Source organism: Rana temporaria, chromosome 2, assembly GCF_905171775.1.
Source record: "Rana temporaria chromosome 2, aRanTem1.1, whole genome shotgun sequence".
Lineage (NCBI taxonomy): Eukaryota > Metazoa > Chordata > Amphibia > Anura > Ranidae > Rana > Rana temporaria.
In genome coordinates, this window is record NC_053490.1 from 198,252,037 (window position 1) to 198,271,474 (window position 19,438).

Consider the following 19,438-nt stretch of genomic DNA (forward strand, 5'->3'; position numbering starts at 1 on the left):
CCCATGCCCTCTTGAGCAGCACATCTCCCCTCTTATCCATGGGATCCTTCAGTGCGCCTAGATCATCAAAGGCCAAATCTGTATTTTTTGATATCTTGGCCAATGGTGCATCCAATTTTGGAATTTTATTCCATGGTTGGGAGACATCGGATTCAAACGGAAATCTCCTTTTAAGACTTCCCGAAAAAAATGGTCTCCTTTCTGGATGTTCCCACTCCAGCAAAATCAATTCAACAAGAGATTTATGTACTGGGAAAACCCTGGCTTTCTGTGCATTAGAGCCTAGATACATCTGGTCATGCTTAGAAAGAATGACTTGCTCCTCCTGAATTTCTAACGTGTCGTAGACCGCTTTTAGCAGATCTCCCACGTCTTCTAGTGTCAGTCTATACCTAGATCCCGTGGGGACATCCTCCCCGTCCTCGGACCCCGAAGCGGAATCTGCTTGGGAAGAGGTCGGACCTGAAAGAGACCACCCACTTGATCTGCCTTCTCTCTCTAGTTCCTCTTCTTGTACTGGAACCGATAAAGAAGGGGTACTGGCTGCCCTGTGTAGAGGGACTGGTACTTGTACTCTATCCATCATTCCTCTAAATGATGAAAAGGTGGACGCTAATTCATCCTTAACAGAAGACAGGATCTTTCTGCACTCTGCTGCTGAATCGTCCTTAACTAGGTCATTGACACATTCTGGGCATACTGGCTTCTTCCAATTAACGCTCATTTTAGCCCCACACACAGCACACTTCTTCCTGGGAGTCTGAACAGGAGGCACCTTAACCTGAGAAAGACAGACAGGAAGCTATTAGAACATCCCTTTAACTAACACCTCTGTGCAGTAAGGAATGAGTGTGCGTTAAAAAAACCCTCCACCACAGGTTCCCCACCTTAGGAGAGTGAATAATAATAGAGTGCCACCCTCCCAGTGTAAGAGTAGTCTACCCTCACCACCTTACCTGGGAGGTACCGGAGCTTGCTGCGCATGGCTCTGTGGCCTGAATCGCCTCTTCCATGTCGCTGGGTATTTTTTCACGGCCTGGCCGAGGATCACCCTGCTCCGGGCCTGTCTCTTGTGCCGCGCCGTTCCTTTAAACCAGGAGATCGGAACGCATCTCCGCGGCGCCCTCCGATGACGTCGTTCCGGCGGAGGTGAGTCACTTCCGCCCCTTGGAACGCAAACCCGCCCCTCGGCTTCCGGAAACACGGAGCTTCCGCCCTCACTCGCTTCACAGCACGGAGGAATGATCCTGGCTGGTAAGCGTCTCCCGCCTCCGCCAGTCCGCCGAACCTTAAAGGTAAACAGGGGTCTTTTAGGGTAAAAGCGCCATCGATGGTCCCACTCTCCCCGAGCTAAGGGCAGCATTAGATACGGCACCATACTCTACCCCAACAGGTCAGAGGGGTGCCCAGGCAGAGGAGGTCATAGCCAGGTGCTCCTTCACAGGACAGTCCTGAGACCTGGAGCTCCCATGTTCCTTGCGTGCGTGCTCCTTCCCGTCCGGTAGGAAACACAAATAACTGAAGATGGAGGCCTGGAGGACCGCCTTTAAAGAAATGGGGGTGTGTGTGTTTCCTGTCCCGGAGGGAGGAGCCCAAGGTCTCAGAGGCTGTCCTGGAAGACGACTTGAGAAAGTAAATTTATCAAAGAACTACAATAATGTAATCAAGCATAGTTTTTGGTACAAATAGTTTGCTATGTGATATTACGATTCTTAAAGTGTGACTAAAGGCATTTTCCTAAAGCTTGTCTCTTCTGCAATAAAATCCACCTGCCTGCTCTCAGCATTTTGTGTCATGTAAACTGAGCTGCCCATGCAGAGTTCAGCTTACATCGCCGGTATGGTGCCAGGGTGACGGACACCTGTACATGTCATCCTGCACCACCCAACAAGGATGCCCAATGACCTTTGGGAGAAGATTCTGGTGAGGGACGCTTCTTGGACTTTGGACTAAGTCCAGCCATATACTATTAAAATTCCTGCTGTGCCAGCCAAGATTCAAAGCATTAATGGGCAGGCTGAATGTACCAAGTTGATTAACCACCACCTATTGTAATATGACGTCCACAGATGGGATCTCCTATCCTGGGTGCACGTCATATGACGTCCTGGGCTTTGTGGGAGGATATCTGAATGATGCCTGCAGCTAGAGTCATCATTCAGATATCATTCCTTTGTGCCGGCGATTCTGTGCATGATAAGAGCAATCAAAGCGGCAGTTTCGCCACTTGATCGTTCTTACCTCCTGCCACCATCTGGTGCTTCTCCGGGCTCTCCCGTGCCATCGGGGGGCTCAGAGAAAGAATCGTCTGGCGATGGCTGGGAAGCATAGAGATGACTGGTTACCGGACGGTCACCAGTCATCTCTATGACCGTCAGAGGCCCGGGCGCGATGTGACGACGTCATGCCCGAGTACCCGGAAGTAAACAAAGCCGCGATTGCGGCTAGTAAGCCTGAGATTGTGACATTTTTTTCACAATCATGTTTTCCAGCCCCGCATCTCTCCATAAAGAGGACCTGTCACACACTATTCCTATTACAAGGGATGTTTACATTCCTTGTAATAGGAGTAAAAGAGATAAAAGAAAAACAGTGTAAAAAAAATAATAATTTTAAAGCGCCCCTGTCCCCCGTAGCTCGTGCTCAGAAGCAAACGCACACGCAAGTCCCGCCCAAATATGTAAACGCCGTTCAAACCAGATATGTGAGGTATCGCTGCGTGCGTTAGAATGCCAGCAACAATTCTAGCACTAGACCGCCTCTGTAACTCTAAACTGGTAACCTGTAATAATTTTCAAAGCGTCGCCTATGGAGATTTTTAAGTACCGAAGTTTGGCGCCATTTCAAAGCAATTTTAAAGCGTGACATGTTAGTTATCTAGTAGTAGTAGTAGTAGAAATATTTGCCAGCACACCATGGAACTACGTAAATAGTGTCCAAACGGATGTTTTATTGCATTATCACAACACAAAGAAAGTGCAACGTTTCCGAAGCCACGTAGGGCCCCTTCGTCGGGCATGTGAGGCCCCACGTGGCTTCCGAAACGTTGCACTTTCTTTGTGTTGTGATCATGCAATAAAACATCCGTTTGGACGCTATTTACGTCGTTCTATGGTGTGCTGGCAAATATTTCTACTGTAACGTGTACCAGTATCCAGCTGGTTGTTGCTACAAGCACCCAAACCCAAGAGCGGATCACGGAAAGTGTGCGATGGGAATGTTTTGTTATTTTTTTAATTCATGAAACTAATTTTTTCCCAAAAAAAGGCGTTTGAAAAATTATTGCGCAAATACCGTGCAAGATAAAGTTGCAATGACCGTCGTTTTATTCCCTAGGGTGTCGGCTAAAAAAAGATATATAATGTTTGGGGGTTCTGAGTAATTTTCTAGCAAAAGAATGATGATTTGTATATGTAGGAGAGAAGTGCCAGAATAGGCCCTGTATTGAAGTGGTTAATCAATCGTCTTGGGTACAACCAGCCTGCCGAATTTTCGTGTGATTGTCGCTAGCAGCTGCTATAGCCACTTGCGCTAATCACTGTCTTCTCCTGGCAGTGATGGCTGCCCCTGCCCTCATGTCGAGAGCAGACAATTGCTTGGCAGGATGGATTCCCCTGTCGGCACTGTCTGTGTTGATGGGGCAATTGGTGAATTTCTTTCCTGCAAATTTGCACCATCTATGGCCTGCCTTATAGAGGTTAATTTAATAGAATTGGAGAGTGTAAAATCTGTGTATGGTAGCCAATCGGCTTCTAACTTCAGCGTGTTCAATGAAAGTAGAACTATAGGCAAAACTTTGTTTCTCATTTTGGATAGAGCAAGGAAGGCTTATAACCCCTGTTGTCATTTTTCACCATCTGTGTCCTATTGATTTTCCCTAATTTCCTTTCCCATAGCCCAACAGTAAGTGAGAGGAAATCTCTGCAAATTAAAGTGGTTGTAAACCCTCAATGACAACTTTCACCTACAGGTAAGCCTAGATTAAGGCGTACCTGTGGGTGCTTGCAATAACTCCTCAACTTACTATTTGCAAAAAAAGACCGATGTCTACGGCGCAGGTGCAGTGAGCGTGCCGTTTCTGAAGACGATCGTGCAATCACTGGGGGGCTCCCGTGCTCATGTGCGGGAGTGATGTCATCGCGGCTTCGGCCAGTCACAGCGCCGAAGCCGCGATTCCCGGAAGTCACTCCGGGAGAGATGGTGGTGACGGAGGAGGGGACCGAGGACCGCTGCAGGGGCTTCGATTTCAGGTAAGTAATTCATAATGAGCTAGTATGCTATGCCTTTTAATTATAGGCGGGGGAGAGGAACAAGGCTTTGTTAGCTTGCATTGCTGGACCGTGGGACAGGTAAGTGTCTCATTATTAAGAGTCAGCAGCTATACTTTTTGTAGCTGCTGATTTATAAATGGGTGGAACTCATTTTCTCCTTTTCTGCAATTTCCCCTGTTTGGTAGAATAGCAGCTTCAGTTTTGTTCCAGTTTTCTTTGCTTCAGTTTTTGTAAATCCTATGGACTAATGGTTGAAGTAGGTTTAAACAAAGTCAGGCTAGGTTCACACTGCTGCGAATTCAAAATCGCGATTTTACCGCGATTTCGATTTCGCGGCTGGGATTTTGCCGCGATTTTACCGCGATTTCGCGGCTGCGATTTTGCCGCGATTTCGCGGCTGCGATTTTGCCGCGATTTTGGCCGCGATTTAAGAGCCATCTGTGCAGGGTTCAATGTAAATCGCGGCCCGAAATCGCAAAAAGTAGTACAGGAACTACTTTTTGAAATCGCAGATGCGGCGTCGCACCGATTAGGACAGTGCCATTGTCGGCAAATGCCGCCGATTTGACATGTGAAATCGCATCTCAAATCGTACCAAATCGTACCCAGTGTGAACCTGGGCTCAAGGAAATTTCACATACTTTTTACCATGTTCGGCGCCATGCACACTGGAAGCTAAAAAAAGCTATACAAAACGCCAGTAGCTTTGCAGGGAGCCTTTCAACGTTTTTTTAGCGTTTTTGCAATAGCGTTTATTAGTGTTTTTCAGTGTAGCTTTTTTTTTTTTTTTTCAATGGATAAAAAAACGCTGGTGAGCAGCGTTTTTGAGCGTTTATTAGCGTTTTGCGTTTTTTAGCGTTCTTTCCTGCCGAAAAATGGCACTTTGAATGCAAATTTCGGGCGTTCAGAAAGAAGCCCATAATCTCCACTGCTCAGTAACACTAGAAAACGCCCAGGTGTGCATGGACACATAGGCCAACATAGAGTGCAGTTTATGGGCTTTAAAAAAAAAAAGCCAAAACACCAATAAACTGCAGTTTATCAGCTTCGGTGTGCATGGAACCTTCTTGTTATTTCAGAAGATACATTCAAACTTTTAAATTCTGCATTGTTTGTTAAAAGAATATTTAGTGATCCTGCCATAAATGTTCTTCCCTTCAAATACTTCCTGTTATTGCTTAATAATTGCCTCCCTATTGTGCTTCTGCACAAAACAGTATTTTATGAAAACAAAAATGCAAGTTGTATATGATAGACAGCAGCTTGGCAAACCGAAAGATCATGGCCCCATTAACACAAGTGTTTTTTTGCACAATTCCTGCATTTTCTGTCACTCCTATTTAAAAAAGAATGCGTCCAAAAATGCACGATTTTGCTTTTGTACAAGGAAGTGCAAAGACAAGCCTTTAAAATGCCTGGCGACGCGCACGCTATTTGTCAAGTGAATAGGGGCTAAGGGTTTACCTCTACTTTAAGACTACCCATTTAAAACCATATTAAGAGAAATCTAAAAGGCAGTTTTTTTTTTCATGCAGTATGTTACCTACAAGGTGTCTTATTTATTTTTTTGCTAGGTGGGTAGCCAAAATGTAGCCCAAAAAATCTAGCACTGCAGTAATTACTAGGAGGATTAAAAGAAGTAGGCTAGACATAGCTGAAATACATTGTGGAAATTAACATATTCCACATTTTGACCATAGATACACTTTAACCACTTCAAAACCGCACGCCGTCATATGACGTCCAAAAAGGGAATCTCTTATCCCGGGTGGACGTCATATGACATATGATGTACTTTGTGCGGGGATATCTGAATGATGCCTGCACCTAGAGGCATCATTCAGATATCATTTTGTTCTGGCGGCGATCCTGCGCACCATAAGAACGATCATAGCGGCAATACCGCCACTTGATCGTTCTTATAGGCGGTGGGAGGGAACCCCCCCCCCCCCCCCCCGCCGCCATCCGGTGCTTCTCCGGGCTCTCCCGTGCCATCGGGGGCCTGGAGAGATGTGCGCCGGATAGGAGGCATAGAGATGACTGGTCACAAGTCATCTCTATGACCGTCGGAGGCCCGGGCGCGATGTGATGACGTCACGCACGGGTACCCGTAAGTAAACAAACCGCAATTGCGGCTAGTAAGAATGAGATCTGTGAATTTTTTTTCACAATCTAATTTTTTCCAGCCTGGAGGAGAAATGTGAGGTCTTATTGACCCCGCATCTCTCCTTAAAGAGGACCTGTCGCACACTATTCCTATTACAAGGGATGTTTACATTCCTTCTAATAGGAATAAAAGCGTTTGGGGGGAAAAAAAAAGCGTAAAAAATAAATAAGTAAAATTAAAACGCCCCTGTCCCCGGTAGCTCGCGCTCATAAGCGAAAGCACACGTAAGTCCCGCCCACGTATGTAAACGTCGTTCAAACCACACATGTGAGGTGTCGCTGCGTGCGTTAGAGCGCGTGCAACAATTCTAGCACTAGACCTCCTCTGTAACTCTAAACTGGTAACCTGTAAAAATTTTAAGCGTCGCCTATGGAGATTTTTAAATAACAAAGTTTAGCGCCATTCCATGAGTGTGCGCAATTTTAAAGCATGACATGTTGGGTATCTATTTACTCGGCGTAACATCATTTTTCATATTTTACAAAAAAATTGTGCTAACTTTACTGTGTTTTTTTTTTTTTTTTTAATTCATGAAACCATTTTTTTTTTACAAAAAAAAAAGGTGTTTGAAAAATTATTGCGCAAATACCGTGCAAGATAAAGTTTCAATGACTGCCATTTTATTCCCTAGGGTGTCTGCTAAAAAACATATATAATGTTTGGGGGTTCTGAGTAATTTTCTAGCAAAAGAATGATGATTTGTACATGTAGGAGAGAAGTGCCAGAATAGGCCTGGTATGGAGGTGGGTTTTCAAGCCCTGTATTGAAGTGATTCTAAAGGCAGAAGGATTTTTTTTTTCATTATTTCTGGGTGCCCTCCTTAACTTGCCCGAGCCCCATCTAGATCCAGTGATGTGCATGAGAGCAGCAGCTCTCCCGGGTCTCTCTCTCTCCTTATTGCCTCACATAGCAGCTGGACACATTGGCTCATGCTGCTGTCAATCACAATCAGTAAACCAATGCACAGAGAGCAGGGGCAGTACCGAACCGCACTGTGTGTGTGTGTGTGTGTGTGTGTGTGTGTGTGTGTGTGTGTGTGTGTGTGTGTGTGAATGGACAACATTAAGGGCCCTTTCACACGGGGTGAATCAGTAATGATCCGCCTCCGTGTGTCCGTCAGCTCAGCGGGGATCCTCTGTAAAATCCCAGCTGAGCCGTCGGCTGACAGGGTGGTCTCCGCACACTGTGCAGGGACCGCCCTGTCTTTTCTCTGCTCTCCCCTATGGGGGGATCGGATGAACACGGACCGTGTGTCCGTGTTCATCCGATCCGCAGACGGAAGAAAAAATAGGATTTTCTTCCGTCCGCAAAATCGGAGCTTTGCGGAGGCGGGTGATTACGGGTGTCAGTGGATGTTCATCCGCTGACACCCGTAATCACATAGGGACCAATGTATGTCCCGTTTTCATCCGCAACGGATGGATGAAAATGCGGACATACGGTCCACACATGTGAAAGGGGCCTAATTCTCAAGAGCGAGCCTGCTTGAGTGCCCCATAACAATAGTCTTGCAATTGGGGGAACTTGGTAGAGGGTTGAGCCAGGACCTCTGACAGGGGACCCAAGAAGAGGAGGATTGAGGCTGCTCTGTGCAAAACCATTGCACAGAACAGGTAAGTATAAAATGTTTGTTATTATTAAAAATAATAATAATACAACCTTTAGAATTGCTATAGGCTGAATTCACACCTATGCATTTTTAGTGCTTTTTGCATTTTGCAGATTTGCACTACAGAACATGTTCCATAGGAAACCATGTTAAATGGACTGTAGTGCAAATATGCAAAAAGCGCTAAAACTGCCTAGGTGTGAATCCAGCCATAAAGAGGAGCCCCACCCACAGGGTAAAGCTTTGCTTGTTTGCACCCTCCACTGGCACTTTATGGAGGGGAGGGGGAGCGTGTACTTGGTTTTGACAGGTAACCGCGCCCGCTTCCGGCTCCGATTGTCATAGCAAACTGAGACCTAAGGCCCCTTTCAGACTGGGGCGGGAGCTGCGGTGGCGGTATAACGCCGCTAAAAATAGCGGCGCTATACCGCCGGGATTGCCGCGGGATTCAGCCGCTAGCGGTGTGGTATTAACCCCCGCTAGCGGCTGATAAAGGGTTAATACCGCCCGCAATGCGCCTCTATAGAGGCGCATTGCGGGCGGTATTGCCGCGGCTTCCCATTGTTCTCAATGGGAAGGAGCGGTGAAGGAGCGGTATACACACCGCTCCTCTCACCGCTCCAAAGATGCTGCTGACAGGAGATTTTTTTGTCTCCCGCCAGTGCATCGCCTCAGTGTGAAAGCCCTCGGGCTTTCACATTGAGTCTGCAGTGAAGGAGTTTTTCAGGCGGGATAGCAGCGCTATTTTTAGCGCTGTACCGCCTGAAAAACTCCTCAATGTGAAAGGGGCCTAAGTTTGCTGTGTAAATACAGTACCTGTAGAAACTGCTGCTGTCGTCTGACACAGTAGTTCTAAACTGTTCAGACTTGGTAATAGAGAGATACAAAGTAACATTGTTTGTTTTTTATCTGCAGATCAAAGGGATGAGCTTTTATCTGCATTTGCCAATTAAATATGTCATAAACTGCCGTAGGCGTACGTCAGTCTTTGCTTGGGAGGTGGCTGGCGCGCACCCACCAAGCACTGCGGGAGTACAGCGGCAGAGCGGGGAACTGCCCATGTAAACAAGGAGATTTCCCATTCTAACAGGCTCCTGCTGCTGCCAATCAGGAGAGAGAGGGGGCGGGGGCTCCGTGTCTGAATGGACACTGGGAGCTATGACTCGGCTCAGGTGCCCCCTTAGTAAGCTGCTTGCTGTGGGGGGCACTGAACAGGAAGGAGGGGCCAGGAGCAGCTGGGCTGCTTCGTGCAAATCCACTGCAACAGAGCAGGTAGGTATAACATGTTTGTTATTTTTACAGGGAAAAAAAAGAGACTTTACAATCACTTTAATGCTGAAAACATTTCCTGAGCTCACTAAGATTGGCTGTCACAGTGATCATGTGATTGTAAACAGTGACAGGGAGTTGCTGGTGACTGCATAATGACAGTTCTGGGGGTGCTGAGTGATCGTGTGCCCAGCACAAAACAGTTGCTTCACTGTCCAAGTATATGCCAGCTAAGCCATGGTGTGCCTAAGGCCCCCATTCACACCTTCATGCTTTGTGTGTTGTAAACCAAAGTAAGGCGCGTGTCATTAGAAGCAATGTTATTTAATGTGTAGGTTCAGATCTCTGCAGTGTGCTGAGTTGTGGTTTTGAAAGACGAGGCATGCCTGTTTTTCTGTGTGTTTTTATGCACAGTGATGCCCAATAAATTAACGAAACTGTGTGTAAATGCACTACAACTATGATGCACTAAAAAAACTGGACAAACGCGGACGGAGATGTGAATCTGGTATAAAATAAAAATGTGAGTTTTCTCCGCTCCTTGGATCTAAGTGCTGTTCGCATTATTTGGTGTGTGTGTGTGTGTGTGTGTGTGTGTGTGTGTGTGTGTATGTGTGTGTATATGTGTATATATATATATATATATATATATATATATATATATATATATATATATATATATATATATATATAATCAGCCCCAGTCCCTCACCCTACCCTTTTATTCCCTCTCCCCCTCGTGTGTGTTTGTCTTGTCCACTTCATTCTGACCCTTCTTCCTACAGTAGGTTCTTGCTTCTCCTGCCTTCTATCTGCCCTTGTTTGTGATCCTTTTTTTTTTTATGGGCCTGATATCTTCATTTCAATTTGTGTATTTTTCATCTCATTTCTAAAACACAATACTTTGGAATGAGTTGTTCTTTAGTGGAGATCTCACAGCTTTGGTTAGAACAGTTTACTTTCATCTTTCTCTAAGGCTGGGTTCACACTACTACACTACTTTCATCCTACTTTGCTCTGCTACATTGGTCCTACATTTATCCTACATTGGTCCTACATCCATCCTACTTTCATGAACAGGATACTACTATGGTCCGACTTCAATGATATTCAATGGGCCTGAAGTAAGATCAATGTAGGACCAAAAGTAGTACAGGGAGCATTTTCAAAGTCGGACTGACTTGTGTAGGACGCTACAAGACGCTCTCATAGGGAAACATTGAACACAGAGCAAAGTAGGATGAAAGTAGTGTAGTAGTGTGAACCCAGCCTAAAGCCTCTAATTTCAGCCAGTTCAGCAGGGAACAGACGCTATTTGAGCCATCTGTGGGCAGGCTAAATCCACCAATTTGATGTCATGGTACAGCCAGCATGTTGGATTTTCGGCATGGGATTATTGCCAGCGGCTATAGCCGCTAGCAATAATAACTCTGTTCTCCTGGCTAGGATGCCCTACACATGGAGTGGGGTCTGATCTGATCAGGAGATCCCCTGCTTAACTGGAGCTAAATGGGATGGGTTGGCAGATGGGGCTGACCTTTGATAGCTCTGTAAGTGGCCAAATGTGCATGGTCTATTTACTTCAGGCTACTTCTGATCTGTCACATTTAGGTCTGGAAAATAATGCAATTCTTTTACTTTCTCTGCACCTGGATGGACTGTCTTAGGCACAAGTGTGTTTGCATCCACACATTAAGTGTGCATGAGGCCTTATGGCTAACCGCTTGCCGACCAGCCACCGTCATTATACTGCGGCAGGTCGGCTCTCCTGCGTAAACCGATGTAGGCGTACGTCGGTCATTGCTTGGGAGATGGCTGGCACGCACACACCGTGGAAGTACAGAGGCAGAGGAACACAGTTGCATGTAGTTCATATTCTGTCATTCTTCTAGCAGTGTGGGATGTATTGCACATGGGGGGGTTGGCGAGGAGTGATTATAGGAGTGTAATAAAGAAGACATGCAGAGTATACATGGAGGAAAGAAAAATTATGATAGGAGTCAGTGTGTAATAAAGAAGACACGCAGTGTATACATGGAGGGAAGAGAAGTGATGATAGGAGTCGGTGTGTAATAAAGAAGACATGCAGTGTGAGGAGATGAGGGTCGCTCTATAATAAGGGAAGTGTGTCCGGTGTCATGACGTCACCCCCCCTCGTGATGTATTTGTTTACTCGTGTATGTGTGCTGGTTTGGATGGGACGAAGCTTTATTGACAAAGGCCAGAGTGACAGCATGGCGGGGGCCATGTATGAGTGCAGGGTGTGATGGCCGTACGGTGAGCTTGCAGTGAGTGAGTTTGTTGGGCCCACCATGTCGGTATGTATGCGGCGTCTGATCTCCAACACCCGGGGCTTCCTATGGTCGGACATGGAGACCCGAGCCTTGCTGGACATCTGGGGGGAGGCGGACGTGCAGTCGGCCCTGGACGGCAATTTCCGTAACAGCCATGTGTACCGGGACGTGGCCGGCCGCCTCAATGAGCTGGGCTTCGAGCGTACCCCCGAGCAGTGCCGCATCCGCATCAAGGGCCTCAAGCGCCAGTACTACCAGGCCCGGGAGGGCTTCACCAAGAACGGGCACGCTCGCAAGATCTGCCGCTACTACGATGAGATGGATCGCATCCTCAGTACGAGGGCCGGCCCGGCCTGCAGCACTATGGAGCAGAACTGTACAACCATCCTCCTCCAGCCTGATCCCCCATGTACGAAGGAGGAGGAGGACGATGACCTGGAGGATGAGGAGGGGGGACCGGAGTCATCTCAGGACAACTTCACAGAGGACTCCGGGGAGGGATCCGAACACCCCATCAAGGTGGAGGATGGAGGGGGCTTTGCCATCCCTCTGCACCCCGGGGAAGGTGAGACCTCATTATACAGTCTGCTATTTACACCCCATCCATGCACCTTTCCCTAATACAAAAAGGCAGCTCTTGTCATGTATGTGTCATAACACAGACCAGTTCCCATCCCATCCATTATTTTACAGCTCTCCATCTATGTGCTCTGATTTGTATAGGTCTTCAAACTACGGCCCTCCAGTTCAGGAACTACAATTCCCATCATGCCTAGTCATGTCGGTGAATGTCAGAGTTTTACAATGCCTCATGGGACGTGTAGTTCCTGCAACAGCTGGAGGGCCGTAGTTTGAGGATCCCTGGAAAGGTATTGGTCTGTGCACACCTAGTAGATTTTCAGTCCCGTTCTTTGAAATGTTCCTGTCACAGCAGTCAGTGGGGGGGCTAACCCCACTAATGATTGAAAGATTGAACAGACGTCCCTAAAACATAACTATGCTGGTGTATGAGCATGCCTCCATCAATACCTATCACTACTGACATACATATGAAGAGTTGACCCCATGGGCCCATTTCACACCCTTGTGTTGTGGTAAAATACATCAACCATCTATGCCCCATGTGGAGCAGTGTATGGAGAAAAGCAAAGGTGCAGGGCCACTTGTTTTGTACATTGAGGTGAGCTCGCTGTCGCACCATTCCTAAATAAGTGTTTCATCAGTGTGCTAATAAATGCAAAGAGTGTGTTTCAGTAACTGTTACACAACACAAAGGGGGAGATTTACTAAAACTGGAGCACACCGAATCGGGTGCAGCTGTGCATAGTAACCAATCAGCTTCCAGCATTTGTCAAATCGATCTAAAGTTAGAAGCCGATTGGCTATCGTGCAGAGCTGTACCAGACTCAGTGCTTCAGTTTTAGTAAATGGCCCCCATAGTTTGATCCACTGTGCTTTGCTCACTGCATGGGTGCAGCACATTGCACCTACTCTTTCCCATAGACTTCTATTATGTCCTGCAGTTTTGGTGCTCTTGCTGAAAGTGCACTAAATCTTTTTTGCAAGATTTTTTTGGTTCACTTTCAGGGACATAACAGAAGTCTTTAGGGAAATGCAGCTAAACAAATACCACAGGTTAAAGCACAGCGGATCAGCGTGAAGCCATCCTAAGGCTTGTGTACACCATCATCCCCCCCCCCCCATACAAAAGACAATGTAAAAAAAAATCTTCATGCAGAAGTCTCGGGTTTATTTACTAAAGGGAAATCCACTTTGCACTACAAGTGCACTTGGAAAAGTGCAGTCTCTGTAGATCTGAGGGGGGCATGTAAGGAAAATTAAAAAACAGCATTTTAGCTTGCACATGATTGGATAATAAAATCAGCAGAGCTTCCCCTCATTTCAGATCTACCCCTCAGATTTACAGCGACTGCACTTTCAGTGCACTTGTAGTGCAAAGTGCATTTACCTTTCGTAAATAACTCCCAATGTGATGTTTTGAATCTTATCTCTTCAAAAAGTCATCCTCCTTTTTATTTCCTGGATATGTTTTGTTTGAATATCAATATTGGCTCTGTAATAATTTTTGTGTTTCCTGTCATACTATATTTTATGTAAAAGTGCAGAATTATTACTGAGCTGAAAGCCTAAGAATTTGACTTGAAGGGGTTGTAAAGCAAAACATGTTTTTCCCTAAATAGCTTCCTTTACTTTAGTGCAGTCCTCCTTCACTTACCTCATCCTTCCATTTTGCCTTTAAATGTCCTTATTTCTTCTGAGAAATCCTCACTTCCTGTTCTTCTGTCTGTTACTACACACAGTAATGCAAGGCTTTCTCCCTGGTGTGGAGAAAGCCTCTTGAGGGGGCGAGCAGGCAAGTCAGCACTCTATCTACTTTGCAGATAGAGAAAGGAGCTGTGTGTTAGTGGGCGTCCTGACACTCTTGCTCGCCCCCTCCCCCCTCAAGAGGCAAGAGTGTCAGGACACCTGCTAACACACAACTCCTTTCTCTATCTGCAAAGTAGAGAGTGTCCTGATTTGCCTGCTCACCCCCTCCCCCCTCAAGAGGCTTTCTCCGCACCAGGGAGAAAGCCTTGCATTACTGTGTGGAGTTACAGACAGAAGAACAGGAAGTGAGGATTTCTCAGAAGAAATAAGGACATTTAAAAGCAAAATGGAAGGATGAGGTAAGTGAAGGCAGACTGCACTAAGGTAAAGGAAGCTATTTAGGGGGGGGGGGGAATCCTTTACAACCCCTTTTTAAAGACGAAGAATTCCTGAACTCTTTTATGAAAGCAGAGTGTTTACTGATCACATTTTAGTTTTTTTCCACTGTTTTTACAAGACAACCATTGGATAGATGAATTCTTCTCCTGTCAGAGAAAGTGTCTTCAGTTCTTGTGTCCACATAGTATTAAAGTTACAGCAACCACTTACCTCCCTGGGTCCTGCTCATTTTAGATTTCCTGGGCAGCTGTCAGACTAGTGCTTTAAATGTAGGTTTTCTCCAGGGTCCTATTTCTCATTTTAGGCTACATCTCCATTTGGATGGCATATATGTCTTGGTACTGGGATTCCATTTCTTCTCCTGAAGTAAGGCCCCTTTCACATTGAGTTTTTCAGGCGGTACAGCGCTGCTATCCCGTCTGAAAAACTCCTTCACTGCAGACTCAATGTGAAAGCCCGAGGGCTTTCACACTGAGGCGAGATGCGCTGGCGGGAGACAAAAAAACTCCTATTAGCAGCATCTTTGGAGCGGTGAGAGGAGCAGCATGTATACCGCTCCTTCCCATTGAAAACAATGGGAAACCGCGGCAACACCGCCCGCAATGCGCCTCTATAGAGGCGCATTGCGGGCGGTATTAACCCTTTATCCGCCGCTAGCGGGGGTTAATACTGCACCGCTAGCGGCTGATTCCCGCGACAATCCCGGCGGTATAGCACCGCTATTTTTAGCGGCGATATACCGCCACCGCGGCTACAGGTCCAATGTGAAAGGGGCCTTAATGAGAGATATTGAATGCCACATCCCAATGACTGCTGGGACATTTGGCCTAGAAGTGATGTCACATGCCACTGGAAGTGGATTTTGATCTGGAACTGACATGTTTAGTCTGTGGGGTTCAAGGCTTGCTGAGTGAGTAGTCCATTAAACTGTGACACTTCCAGCAGTAGTACTTGACATTCATAATATGGGCATAAAAGTTTGTTTTATACATACTGTTTAGATCCCATGCACACAGGTTATCCCCAGTGCATGCGGCTCTAGCGTTTAGGTGGCGGACAGAAAGCACAAATGAACTGTCAACCTCCTCTGACGGTGTTCTGTCAAAATAGCCAATGAATAGAGATCTCCAATCGCATCACTTCCGGTTATTGTAAAGCATCAGTAATTAGAGATTTAGTCAAATTGCTGTTTTGACCCAACACACTCCAGTACACAATATTATGAGCGGACATTTAGTCTGCCCAATACTAACCAACAACATGGCAGCCTCCAGGGCGGCAACAACTTTCCTCTTTTAGCCGCTGTTCTGTCAAAACGACAAACTCTTCGTGTACCGGACTGTATACGCTTGCCGGTATTGTGTCAAAACAGCAATTCCTCTAAATCTCCAATTACTGATTCTTTACAGTAAATGGAAGTGGCGTAATTGGAGATCTCAGTGAATTGGCTTTTTTGACAGAACACCGGCGGTCTGCTAAACTTTGAGAGGCTAAAAGCTGCTGCAGCTAAACAGTGCACAGAATACTACTATGGTTTAGTGTAGTAATATAAAAATAAAGAAAAATCTGAATTAAAAAAAGTTTAGCACCGTATTTGGGCCTGGGGATGAATGCTAAAGCTGATTGGTTGCCATGCACAGCCGCTCCAGTTTTGATAAATTCCCCTCAAGGTGTTTATTGCTAAACAATCTTCTACCTATTGGAGGTAAAGTGGTTTGAATGTTTGTTAGAGGTCGACCGATATGGGTTTTTCTCTGGCCGATGTCGATATTTAGAAATTGCGTTGGCCGATGGCCGATATGACGCCAATTTTTTTGGGCCGATATGTTAGGCTGATTAAAAAAAAAAAATCCCCTTCATTTCATAAAATCTAACAGTTAGACCTCTTTCACACTGGGGTGTTTTTGAGGCGATTTTTAGGCTAAAAATATCGCCTGTAAAGTGCCTGCAAAACGGCTCCCCTGCAGTCTCAGTGTGAACGCCTTAGTGCTTTCACACTGAAGCGGTGCGCTGACAGGACGTTTAAAAAAAAAAAAAGAGTCCTGCAAGCAGCACTTTTGGAGCGGTGTATACTGCTCCTCCACCACTCTTGCCCATTGAAAGGAATGGGCACTGCTACCGAAGCGCCTGCAAAGCGCTTCTGCAGCGATGCTACATGGGCGCATTTAACCTCTTCATTGGCCGCTAGCTGGGTTATAAGCGCCCCACTAGCAGCCGAATAGCGCCGCAAAAATGATGGGTAAAGTGCTGCTAAAACTAGCAGCGTTTTACCATCAACGCCTGTCCGCTCCAGTGTGAAAGCAGCCGAGTTTCGCCGAAAAATATATGGACACTTCCCTGTCCTGGGCGCCCGCAATGTCGTCACCTAAAGCCGATCGCTCCCTCGGGTGCTGCCCCCACCATCTTCGGTAAGGGAAGCAGGCACGAAAACCAGGTAATCAAAACTTTTGGATGAAGAAAAAATAAAATAAAAAAACGGCTAACTTTACTGGTTTAGTTTTTTTTTAATTCATTATAGTGTATTTTTTTCCCCAAAAATTGCGTTTGAAAGACCGCTGCGCAAATACCGTGCAACATAAAATATTGCACAACCGCTGTTTTATTCCCTAGGCGGTCTATGCTAAAAAAAATATATAATGTTTGGGGGTTCTAAGTGGATTTTTAATTGTAAGCAACGAGTGTCAGAAAAGATTTAGTCTTTAAATGGTTAAACTGAGAACTTCTACACACTGAGTTCAGTTCATTGATAAGTAGAAACCTTGTATCTTTTCTCACACTTGGCAGGCTGCTCAGAGGACAGGTCGCTCCAACTTGCAATGACTTCTATGATACAGAAGCTATTTGCAAGTTGCGCTGAAGTAAATCGGCTTTTTAAAAAAAAAAAAAACAATCGGCCGATGCTGGTGAATTAAGAAGTGCCAAAAATCGGCCGATATATCGGTCGACCTCTAATGTTTGTGGACTAAACAAACGTTTTGTATGTTTTTAAAGTTTCATTACAAATTTCCCTGTAACTCGGACCACAGGCACTCCGATTACTTCAGCTGTACCTGCAGCTACTACCACTAATAAGTATCGGGATTCAAATTCAGATAATCCTAAATGTAGGAGGGGGGGGAAGCCTAGAGGATGAAGTGTTAACTGATCCCTTGTCTCTCACTAAGCACAACAGGGTAAACTAGAAGATCATGATACTGAGCCACTGCTTAAAGCCGATCTTCATCCTCTCCATTTATTTTATACTTACTGGGTTCTGCAACGTTTCAGACATTCGCTCATCCAGTGGATCCAGCGTTGTCCTACAGAATCCTCTTCTCTTCTGCCACCAGGGAGAAAGTTAATTGAAACCTAGAGGAAAGCTTTAATGCTCTTCCACTGAAGGATACATTCTTGACCATTTTTCCTGGTAAAATGGGCTGTACAAAAGCCACAGGTTCCTGCCTAAGCCATCTTAAAATATTCATAGATTTGTAAAAAAAAATAGAATTTTTTTTTTTTGTTACAATCCTTCCAGTGAAAAAGAAAAGACTTCCCATGATCTGGTAATTGGAAACCCATTTGGCTCATCTAGAACTAAAACTGGAGTAGGAGAATTCTGTTCACTTTTAGAGATGTAGTGATCGATTCTTCCATGTGGATTAGACAAGGTATGCCCAAAATGTTGTCACGGATAGTTGAATTCCCAGCTTATATTAAAGGCCCTGCAGGATTAAGCTCTTCTATCTGTTTAACAAAGGTGTTATTGAAATTGTACTGTGTTATTTGTATATTGGCATTTGTTTTAGGTAAAAAGTGCCCTCTCCCCAGTGGTTGTCCTGAAAGACTGTGAAAAAGGTGTTGCAGAGTAACCCTTTCCTCACCCTTCCTTCTATCTATCAAGATGGCATAAATATTTTCTGACACATTTATATATCTATAACAGTAATTTCCTATTGCATCTCTTTTTTTCTTTTTTCTTTTTTTTTGGAATTAATCTTGGATGTATTGTGATAAAAAAATAATAATTTCCCCCTCTTTTTTTTTTTTTTTTTGCAATCTCAGGTTATAAGACTATTCATGCCAATTCAAATCCACCTCAGGTACCTCAGCTTAAAAAGTCCAAAAAACATCACTCAAACCCAACTTTGGACAAAATGATGGAGCGCTTCCTTCAGCAAAGCGTGGATGCTGAAGAGAAGTTCTACAAATATGAGGAACAGAGACTGCAAGTAGAGGAGAAAAGGAGAGACGCTGAGCACAACCGTGAGATCCAAATGTTGCAGATGTTGGGACAAATGCTAAATGGCATCTCCTCTGCCACATCTCAGATGACTACGCCTGGCAATGTTCTCAGCCCCCGCAGAGGCGATGTCAGAACGTTTGGGGATACAATGCACTTTAATACTACAGCATCCTATTCTTCTCCTATAGGTATAAGATGTCCAAGTCGCCTTGTAAAAGCAGATGTGTAATGTCCACTTTTGTATATTGCTCGTAAAAAAAAAAAAAATTGTGGACTATAATAAAAGGACAATGTTTTCTGATGCAAACAACCCATAGTCCCCCCCCCCCCCCCCCCCCCCCCCTCTTGAGACACAGTGTAAGAAAAGTTATTGGACTTCTGTGACCCAAATCCTTTGTTGTGATGAATCTGCTACAAAGGTTATGTTAAGTTTAAGGTTGGGCAACCTGATTTTGGTCATCTTTAAAGCGGAGCTAAACCTTCCTGCCCCTTTCAGTCACGGAAGCTGCCATCTTGGACTCTGATCTTCAACTGCCTTTGTGCTGCACATGCGATCAATTACGACACCAGCCATTTGATGGTTTTCCAGTTTTAGTTGAGGACACAACCAATGGGACGTTGCATTCCTGGCATGTTCTTGGAATGTAACCTGTTTTTTCTTTAAGTTTACGGTTTTAGTTGGGTTTAGTTTCACTTTAAATCAATCCCAGCAGAGGCACTTTAGATACTAGGTCCTGGTTGTACAGAAGGCATACTTCTGTCAAAGTCCAGATTAAGACCCACCTCTGCTGTGCTGCCTACTTAGGTTCTGGAATTTGAAAGTCGCATGGCTAGGGTAAAAAAACTGAACATGCATGCGTGACTTGCTTTGGTGTATGT

General features: G+C 45.3%; 1 protein-coding gene across 5 annotated transcripts in view; it reads left to right on the forward strand.

Moving 5' to 3' along the window:
* Positions 1 to 19,438, forward strand: part of NAXD (NAD(P)HX dehydratase) — a 53,271-nt gene that overhangs the window by 7,140 nt on the left and 26,693 nt on the right. The window contains exons 1-2 of one of the 5 annotated variants that reach the window (XM_040336212.1): positions 11,197 to 12,175; positions 18,379 to 18,747. The exons of 3 other annotated variants lie outside the window; for them this stretch is intronic. In XM_040336212.1, the coding sequence (XP_040192146.1) occupies positions 11,629 to 12,175; positions 18,379 to 18,747 (916 nt within the window). In that variant the 5' untranslated portion in view covers positions 11,197 to 11,628. Of the gene's footprint in view, positions 1 to 11,196; positions 12,176 to 18,378; positions 18,748 to 19,438 lie in introns of those variants that run through there. One more of the 5 variants, XM_040336213.1, reaches the window with a different exon arrangement.